This window comes from Gossypium raimondii, chromosome 8 (assembly GCF_025698545.1).
Source record: "Gossypium raimondii isolate GPD5lz chromosome 8, ASM2569854v1, whole genome shotgun sequence".
Taxonomy (NCBI): Eukaryota; Viridiplantae; Streptophyta; class Magnoliopsida; order Malvales; family Malvaceae; genus Gossypium; species Gossypium raimondii.
Window position 1 is genome coordinate 2,548,273 of NC_068572.1, and position 10,532 is coordinate 2,558,804.

Sequence of the window (10,532 nt, forward strand, 5' to 3'; positions counted from 1 at the left end):
GGGGCTATAGTTAGTTCTAGATATTGTATTAAAAAGAACAGATATAGTAAGAATCTATAATCAGATTGATGTTTAAAAAAAATTTAATTTAAGCTAAAATATCATAAGCTCTTTTACTTCTCAAAAATTTGAAACTTCGTCATTATACTTTTATTTCTAACAAAAAAGAATAACATCGTTAACAATTAGATCTGAATTTCAAATCGAAAAGTAAAGAGACTAAATTTCTAAAAGTAAAAAAATAAAGGAACTAAATTCTAAATTTTCAAAGAGTAAAATGACTTATAGCATATTTTAATCTGTTTTAATTATTTATAATATATAATATTATTCAAGCCTAATAAGTCCAACACAATAATTAAAGTAGAAATAACTCAATTACAAATAACCCAACTAAGTCAATTAAAATTTTAAAAAAATTAAATCGATTAATCAATCGACTTAAAGTCAGTTTAATTATGTTGATTCTTGAACTTTAAATTAATTGAATCGGATTTTATAAATTATGGTTAATTAATTTGTTTTAATAACAAAATAACGAAAAACCAAATTCACAATTTAATGTGGTTAAAAGAATCCAAATTTCACCATTTAGAAAAAAAATGATAATATAATATTTTGTTGTGAATTATAATAGGATGGCAAAGCTTTAATAGTAATGAGATTAGCATGACTCGAACCTAAACTACATCTAGAGCAGTGAACAACCTAACAATCAGACTAACACGGGAGTCATAATATAATATTTTAAACACTTATTAATTTGTTGAATTCTTGAATATCAAAAGCTCGAAAAAGATTTACGTTCAAAAAGAATATTGGAAAAGATATTAACTTTTTTAAAGAAAAAAGATGGATGGATGAGGTTGGGTTATATGCTTCACTGATTTGGATTTAGTTTCGGATAAAGTTTCAATCCAATCCCAATTACAATCTAATGATTAAAAGTTATTTTATTTAAATTTAATTACTATATTTATATAAAATTATTTATTTATCTTTAATATTAAATAAATAATTCAAGTTTAAGGATTAATTACATAAAAATTGAACTGAAACTAGGTAAACTTTAATAAAATATCAATTTTAAAAATATAAAATATTAATTTATTAAATTCAATAATATTTAAAGAATTTTAAGTTTATTACTACATAATCCTGTAATAAATACATGAATTCGAAAATAATCATCCATATAAATAATAAAATTATAATTATTTAATTAATTAATTTATCTGTTAAAATTAAGATTGATTTTCAAAATTATAATTTTTACTTATTTCTTGAGGTATCTACTAAAGTGAACTCAGTAACTAATTCTCCGCATTCTATAGGCCTATTAAGGGGTAGATGCTAGCCATGAGTTTTAAAGTTGCTCCATACCCGGGGCGAGAATCGAGCCCTCGACCAAAAAAATTTATATTTTTTTAAAATTACAGATTATGTCAATAATTATCATCAAAATTAATTATTATAAATATTAAATTAAATAATCAACTCAAATCAAATAAATTCCCTCATACATCAATTTCCTAAAACTACCTATAACCTCTCATCTACCATTAAATAGGAGAATAATACGCTTTAATGTATTCAAACCCACGTCCTCCTGTACTGACAATTACAACTCAATCTGCCCCTCGTATATAAATTTTTACATTAACATTTTAATCAAGACTTTATCCGCAAAATTATTTTTTTTTATATTTTATAAAAAAGCAATGAGTGAGAATATTTTTCTATAACTACAATGAGGCTTCAATTGAAGGCCAAAATTCAATGGGCCTTTGGAGAACCAATTGAGACATGGACTCAATAAAATTATAATCATTGTTCAAATCAGTATGTTGTTTTTATAATAGTCAAGTTTTTAATAGGATCGATTTTTTTATATTTTATTTTTAATTTTTGAAATAATTTTTCACTTAATGTTTCAAATTTTAAGTAAAATTATAGTTATTTCATATAATCAGACCTAATAATTAGATTTTATTGAATAAAATGACCTTAATTTAGATATTATTTTAATAAAATATTTAAGTTTCACATAAAAATATATTAATCATATTTTATTAAATAAAAATAACTTTTAATAAGCGAAACTAAATATATCAATTAAAAAATCATTTTTTTCTTTTTCTTTTCAAAGCAATTCAAAGTTTAGTGTACTAATTCATTTATTTAAATTAAAGCATAGAATTTCTCTATCAAACATAGTAAGTTCGAGTTATAATGATTGTCTATTTATCGTGGGTGCAACAGTGAATTGTTTTTGTTAAGAGTACGTCCATAAAAATAATATTAGAGCTCATGTTTGATAAAAAAAACATTAAGTTTCATCTATATTAATTATTTAATTTAATATTTATAATAATTTATTTGGATAATTGTAAATTATAAGAATCTTATTCATTTGATTGCAAAATAATGTGAATAGGCACACCCACTCTGGGAAGCTCAATGAGCTGTCGAACATTTTTTATAATATAAGCAGCATGAAACCCTGGATTTTCGACATGAATAATGGTACAATAATTTAACTTAAGTTACCATAATATATATAGTTTATTTACTTTATTATAAAGTTTTGATTTGTCATTTAATGCCTTTATTCTACTAAAAATTTGAATGAGAATTGGACCATATAATTTTGCTTTAATTAAACAAACATCCATTTTCCTAAAAAAAATCATTACAAATTTTATTTTTTTTCCCTTTTTTTAATACCATATTTAAAACTTCAATGAATTGATACAATATATTTAAAATATATTAGTTAAATTATAAACATGTATATTTTTTATAACAAATTAAAAATAATTATCAATTATGAAATAATAGTAGTAGCAGCAGGGTTAGCAACCATTGAAGGAGTTTCATGAAAGACTCAAATATCAATAGGAAAACCTTTCATCAGTCTAGCCAAAATACGAGGAGCACAATTTGCCTCCGTTAGTATCTGCTTGATATCCACTCTCCACTCACGTCCGCACAATTCTTAAATTCACAACACCAAATCTCGAATGCCTTCTGGCGCTACTTTGAATACCTTTGATAGCTAGAGCACAGTCAGTTTCAACAATAATATTTTCCCAATTAGCATCCTACGCTAATTGGAGGTAACCATAAATTTCACAAAGCTCAACTTACTCTACACTACATCTATCAATATTTCTTCCGATTCCCCACATTCATCTGCCATGCTCATCGTGTGCCACTACTGTCGAGCAAGCTAGTCCCAAAGTCGAATTACAAGCGTCATCAGCATTTAACTTAAAAGAATCAGGAGGCAATGGAACCCACCTTTGATCCCTGAATACAAATACTTTTAAGACTCAATAAGAAAGTTTTAGAATTCGAGGACTAATTTCAAATTTAGGCAATAATTGGAGGACAGATTATTGAATTAAGACATGTGTGTCTACAAGTAAAATAATTAAAGTTAAAAGAGAAATAAAAGAAAAAATAGTAGGGTAGGAATGGGTGCAAATTTAATTGAAGCCACATAATAATAAAATAAGGGGAAATGGTGGTTAAAGTGGTGGTTAAGTGAGGTATGACTTTCATGATGTTTACATCTTTCCTTACCATTCATTTATTAATCTATAAATTCTAAGTCCAACAATCCCATTCACTCTTTTTCTTCTATTATTCCCCACCAAACAAAATTAATTTATAATCAATATTGTGGATTGAGTCTTAGCTCGATTCGTTTATATATTGTTATAAATATAGAATTATATAAGTTTGAGTGCGTTAAAGCGCATTATCTTTTTATTTATGGGTTAGGAATGGACTATCGGCAGTTCTAAATATTGTGTCAAAAATAACAGATATGATCAAAACTTGTAATGAGATTATTCAAAAAAAAATTTACAATCAATACTAATTTATTAATGGGTAAACTATATCTAAAGTCATTAAATTATTAGTAACCTTGTATTTTGGTAATTCAATTTCAATAAGTTACAAAATAGTCACTAAACCATTTGAAAGTTTTCATTTAAGTCATTGGGTTGTTAAAATTGTTGTTGCATGGCCTTCTCCGTTCTCACTTCTAGCACTAATCGAAAGGGTAAACTTCCCAATACAATTTAGTGTTTTTTTTTTTTATCTTTATGAAATAGCTTCGAATGTCATGAATCTACAAAGTAAAATTACTTTCTTCTTTTATCTCTGACACTAACAGTCAGATTAGCTTGGATCTGGGTTATATTCTTTTACTCGCCGATAGGTAATGTTCCACCATACCGATCATTAAATCGTCGCTCGGAGCTCACTGACCAAACTTAAAAAAAAAAATAAATTAGTGAGTTAAGCAAAAATTGAAAAACCAAATTATGATTTAAGCCTCAATTAATGTTTTTGTCTTTTGAAGTTTAAAACATATTTTGAGTAAGATTTACTTTAAGAAATTAGAAACATGATTCATGTTGAAGTTATTTTTGGTGACATTCAATTCAAGATACAGATGTTCAAATTATTATTATTATTTATTAAATATAATGAATAAGTGAAATTAATAAAGATATATTAATTACCATCTTTTATGATTCTCATCTGACATTTAATTAACCAATAAATGATGAATATTTGGGAATTTTTAGCGAAATAAATCAATATTCCAGTAATAATTAATAATAATTAAAATACTCTATTATTCATAGTTACCCAATCCTTAAATAAGAAAAAATACTTTTCTTGACTCGAACTCACATTTTTTTGTATGCATGGACAATAATATCAATAGCAACTGAACTAAGACTTAATCTGCGAATCTTATTATTACTTAACACACACCACTCACTAAACTTTTAATTTCCTTAAAAACCTATTATTTGTATAATATTTTAAACTTTTACAAAGTATTATAAATTTTAAAATTTTTAAATATAAAGCTACTTTTAAACTTTCCTTCAAGCAAAAATTTTAAAATAATTAATTTATTATTTTAAACCTTTTATTATTTATATTATCCGATATAATTAATTAATTTATAATTTTTATAAATTATCATTAGCTATTTTCTTCTAATAAACGGGAAAGAAAATAAAAAAAAACATTTTAAATAACACTTTAATTAATTTTTGCAACTACCGAAGCTTACTTTTTAATTTTTGTTGAGCTTTTATTACCTGTTTCTACTCCTTTTTATGATATCATACAATCAACCATTAAAATTAAAACACGTCAGTCAAAGTGACCTATTGCATTGGCGTGGAGAGCTTTGATTGGTTTCTGAGCAATAAAATGTTTGGCTCTAAAAGCACCAGATAGAACCTCCTGCTTTCTGAAGTCTGAACCAAACACCGTATCACGTAAATAAAAATTTTGTATATAAATACTGAATTTTTAGGTCAAATTCTGATTTGGTCATTCTATTATACTTAAATTTGAGATTTAGTCATCTTGGTTTAATTTAACACAATTTAATCTCTACTTTTATAATATAATTAATTAGTTCAAATAGTTAATGTCGTTATCTTTTTCAATTAAAATGCTAACTTGAATATTTTTTTAAAAGAAGAGCACCATTCGAATAAAAAAAATCGATGGCAACAAGGACAAAGCTAGAAATACTATTAACGTTAATTGAAATTATCCTTTATGTTCCAAAATATCGATACTATACGGGAGTCTGAGATTACATTGGACTAGAACAACTTTAGATAAAATCCACACATAGTGAGATTTAAGTAAAAGTAAATCTTAACAAAGCCTACATATGATTCACACAATGTAAGATTCGAACTCGAACGCTTAAAGTTTGACTTAAGTAAAATTTCCTTATTTCTTAATATTATTGTAAAATATTTTAACGGAAAAGGACCAAGACCTTGGCTAACCCCTATCTTCAGTATGATAAGTTTGAAGAGATATTTTTTCTTTAAAAAAATCATATCAAATTTTTATGAAATTTTGCTAAATTAAAATTTTATCATACTAGAGGGACCAAACTTCAAATTTAACCTTTTTAAAAATTATGTGCACAATTCCAATTTATTTAAGAAAAATAAAATAATAATAATAATAATAATAATAATAATAATAATAATAATAAAGGTAAAAGAGAAAGGAAAAGAAAGAAAGACGAAAGAGGGAATGGAGGAATAATAGAAATCCTTTGTACGTCTCTTCTCTTCTCTTCTCTTCTCTGTCTGTTGTTCTTTCTCTTCTTTGGCTTAGCCATGTCTCTGCTTTCTCTATAATTTCCTTAGCAAAGAAGAGAAAGCAAAGAAATCAAAGTAAACAAGTGAAAACCCACAAAAAAATTCAAATCTCTTGTTAGTGTTTTTTTTTTTTTTGGTGTGTGTGTGTGTGGTTGCCCGTTCAAAAAAAGCGAATTATTTTTGGGTTTTAAGCTGTTGAACGGTGAAGAAGATGATGGTTGCAAATAGTTTTGATTTGTGGAAAAAAGATGCCTTCTTTTCTGCAGCAGAAGAGGTTCAAGAATCTGCTGATATGTATGTTATTTTCTTTTTAATTTTAAATTTCATGCCTTTTTTTAAATTTACTGGGGTTTGGTTGGTGACATGGGTTTTATTTGTGCTTCTTAGATGTTTGTTTAATTTCAAATAATTGACTGTTCAATTTTTTTTTTGGGGGGGGGGGTTTAAAGGTTCCTTTTTTGTTGTTGGGTTTCTACTAAATGTGCTATATTTCCTAATTTTCATGCTGATATGTATGTTCATGCTTATGTATATATATATATATATATATATCTGTTGAACCAGGGAAAACATATAATTAAAGGTTCCATTTTTGGTGGAAGGTTATATGCTTGTGATTTGAAAACTTTAATGGAAATTTTGTAATGCTTAATGTTATGAATCAACCACTTAATAAGGTTTTTGTATATATAAACAAGTTTAAGCTTCAAACATATATTTTTTAGAATAATTACTTCATGAAGTCTTTGAAGTAATTTAATGGCTTCTGTTGGTTTTTTTTTTCCAGAATGGAATCAGCATATAGAATGTGGATCAAAGAGAGGAAAGAAGGGCTAAGAACTGGTGATTCTGTTGAACTTTGTAGAGAACTGCAAACTGCATTAGGCACAGCTAAATGGCAGGTTTGTCTTTTCTTTCTTTTGATTTTAAGACATCTATGTCACTCGGATTTTGGTCTTTGTTGGATGCGGGTGCATGTTTGACTAGTAATATCTCCATATCGATGCCTTTTATCTATTTCTAAGAAGCTTACTCATGTTAGTGTTTGCTTCATAAATTTTGTATGCTTAATTCAGTTGGAGGAGTTTGAGAGAGCAATAAGGTTGAGTCATGGACATTGTAGCGATGATATTACAGCAACTAGGCACAAACAATTTATTTCTGCAATCGAGAGTCAAATTTCCCATGTAGAAGCAGCACTAAAAGAAGCATTTATCGAGGAAGGGAAGCAACCACTTCGGTGGGTTAATTTGGATGAAGAAGAATGTGATGATTTAGCAATCTTCCTTTCCGGGACTTCTCCAAGCTTGTTGCAACCGTCTACAAAGAACACTCTTTCAGAGAATTGCCAAAAGAGAAAAGACACAGATTCTAACAATGCTACTTGTAATGGAGATACATCTGAAGTGCAGATGACGAAAGTTTTTAAAGATTCCGGTAAAGATGCCGAGTGTATCATTGATGTAGAAGATGGTGAAAGTTCAGGAAGGTCAAATGACGTAAGTTGTGGACTAGAGAGAACAACTGGTACAAGAAAAACATGGTGTTCACCAAATCTTGGCACATTGAACATTGTAATCGCCGATAAATACAATGATAGGACCAAAACCAGGTCAGGCATCGAGTCCACACCTAAAGAAAAAGGATCGAAGCCTTTCTTCCGTAAGCAAAGGTGTGGAGATCTTCCTCAGGCCAAAGGTGCTTTTAATTTATTCTATCAGGTACGAATCACGGAAGGAGCATCATTTACTTATTTCCTTTTTATCTTGATTTTATGCTATGCTAAGTACTCGGGGAGTATACTAATTGTAATATGTCGCAGCGCTTTGGCTGGATCAGTGGGTTATTGAGACATCTCCAAAGTCCGGTGCACTTGCAATTTAGTTGCTCATTGCAACTTACACTTGCTTTACTGATAGCTATTTTTCTAATTGGTAAGTTATTCTTTTCTATTTCAAGCAGTCGAGGACTTTTTATGCTTGAAAGAGTGTCATTGTATATGCTTATAATAGATTGTTTATCATTAGTCACTCCAGGTTTCTTGTGATAGATGCTGTCTTTGGCTTAAAAATGCAAAAAATCGATTAAAAATCCGACAGCATGCTTGTTTCTATTCCTTTCAATCGGGCTCTGCTCCATATAAGAAATTTTCAGTTGATGAATCCGGTGTTTATCAATTACAAGCTAAGAACTCGAAGCACTTTCTTGAGATGCCAATAATTATCTTTTCATGCTTTCAACACACCCACTAACTCCGAAGTGTTTTAGTTTAACATCGCTTGTAGAAAAATATGCATTTTTAACAATGACCAAATTAGTGTTGTTTATATGTGTTTTTGCTTGAAGCCAAGGTGAATTTTGTGAAGTAGTTTTGGTCCATTATAGTATCAGTATGATCAAGCTGCAAGGATATATATATAATCTGGCATTTTAATCCATACCCTGATTTACTTTTAGTAATGGTTGGTTCTGTTTTGGACAATGTTTAGGATTAAGAGTCATTGAAGTGCTCTTGAACTTTCACAAATTATTATCGTAAATTTCATAGGGACTGTAAATTTGTGAATTATCCTAATGAGATAACATTTATTCATGATTTTGTACTACTGAAGGAATATTTCTTATGTTCTTTTTTTTTCTTTCAACAATGCACTGCAGTGCCTTTTGTGCTTTATTCGAGTTGAGAGCAAGTGGCTGTTATGTGCTGTTGATCAAGACAAGAGGTAAGTCTATTGCCTCGGAATGCAGTAACTCAATTTTTTGTTATACTTGGTGTGGAAACTCGTTTTTCATTATATGCCGTGTAGTTGGAGATACTGGACTTAAGTCAGTTCTCTTTCGAGGTGGTGCTAATGTGCTATAATTTAGAACAAATTTGATCTTTTAATAATTGGGAGTGCATGGTACCAGTTGTTGCCTGAAGAAATTTAACCTGACAACTTAGACATAGAAACTCGACCTGATCAACCTAAACCTAAACCTGAACCCAACTCTATACTTCCGACTATGAAAGTAAACAAACAAAACCATTCCAACTTGAACCCAAATCCGAAACTGACCTGAACTAGAAACGACCCAATCTTGAAATGATTTAGACCTGAAATAATCTTAACAAGTAACCCAACGTGACCTGAATGTGCAGTGACTAGAATCCAAAATGACTCAAAATCATGACGATTAGGCCTAAATGACTCGAACCCGGAACAATGTGAACCCCAAAATGACTTGAAAATTTTAGATTTCGAATTTATTGGACCCAAAACGAACTCAACTTGCCCAATTGAGAAGACTAGAAGAAATGCATCAAACACACACGCACAAAAAAAAAAAAATTCTGGCTTCCCTTGTGGGCAGGATTAATTAAATAGTAACCACAAGGCAATATTTGGCTGCTATTATTTGGTTTCAGCTTTCTCCGTTGTCTATATTTATTGCAATTAATGAGGTAGCATTCATTATAGGTTAAAATATGCTCCAAATCCTTGTTCTTCTTGTACATTTAGAATTTAGTCTCTCTGCTTTTATTTCTAGGAATTTAGTCCCTCTACTTATTGGGTTTAGAAATTTAGGTCCAATTCGTAGCATTGTTATAATTATGCTGTTAAATTTGCTGGTGTAACATTTTAAAATAAAACAATACTCGCTTGGTAGCCATGCAACAAAAATGAGTAACGTTGTTAATAATTGAACTTCCATTTTTAAATTTAGAAGGACTTGGAATATATTTTAACCTTCATTATATCCGCATCCACGATAAATGCAACAAGACCACAATTTAAATCCTTGCTTTTTAGTCATTCTACTTGAGGTTGGGGAACTTGTTTTGTACGACGGGAGGAGGGAGAAGTGAATATTGGTGATTTTGGTGTGGTGTGGATTCTAGTTTCACATGACATGTCCCAAAAGATTAAAGTCTTGATTAGTTCTTAAATCGTTTTCCCCTTCGGGTGTTGTATCTATTCCCCCAGGCTTCGGATTCCCTTTGGAGGCATACATTGCGAGCTTTAACCTCTTTCCCAGTCATTTTCAAGATCTGGGTGAAACTTCATCTTGAGCTAAGCTTGAACAAGAAAGGTTGGTTGCCATCTTCATTGCTACACTGTAAATGCATTGATAGTCTTTTATATAAAAATATATATATATGGTTGAAGGATTTTTTGGTAGCATAGAGAGGGTCTGGAACAGTCAATTCTCATGTGAGCTAAGCTTTCATGTGCTTTAAATAATAAATATTTACATTAAGTAAGAAGGGGTGTCAGTTGTAGCATTATGAACTTACCCTACCTTTGTAAAGCAAAAAAGGATGCTTTGCCCTCACATTTACTCCAAATTAATATTTGAAAGGCTTGTTTCTGTCCTTCA

The 10,532-nt window shown here is 29.3% G+C and overlaps 1 protein-coding gene across 1 annotated transcript; it reads left to right on the forward strand.

Moving 5' to 3' along the window:
- Positions 1-6,075: 6,075 nt before the first annotated feature.
- LOC105790231 (hypothetical protein) lies at positions 6,076-10,532 on the forward strand. Its single transcript, XM_012617719.2, has 6 exons — positions 6,076-6,464; positions 6,958-7,072; positions 7,247-7,891; positions 7,993-8,104; positions 8,829-8,893; positions 10,139-10,532. Exons 1-5 carry the CDS (start codon positions 6,382-6,384, stop codon positions 8,852-8,854), a joined length of 981 nt encoding a protein of 326 aa, XP_012473173.1. The 5' UTR covers positions 6,076-6,381; the 3' UTR covers positions 8,855-8,893; positions 10,139-10,532.

Coding starts and splice junctions, on each gene's coding strand:
- LOC105790231 (XM_012617719.2), top strand. CDS start 6,382: ATGATGGTTGCAAATAGTTTTGATTTGTGGAAAAAAGATGCCTTCTTT. Junction 6,465..6,957: donor GTTCAAGAATCTGCTGATAT/GTATGTTATTTT, acceptor TTTTTTTTCCAG/AATGGAATCAGCATATAGAA. Junction 7,073..7,246: donor TAGGCACAGCTAAATGGCAG/GTTTGTCTTTTC, acceptor TGCTTAATTCAG/TTGGAGGAGTTTGAGAGAGC.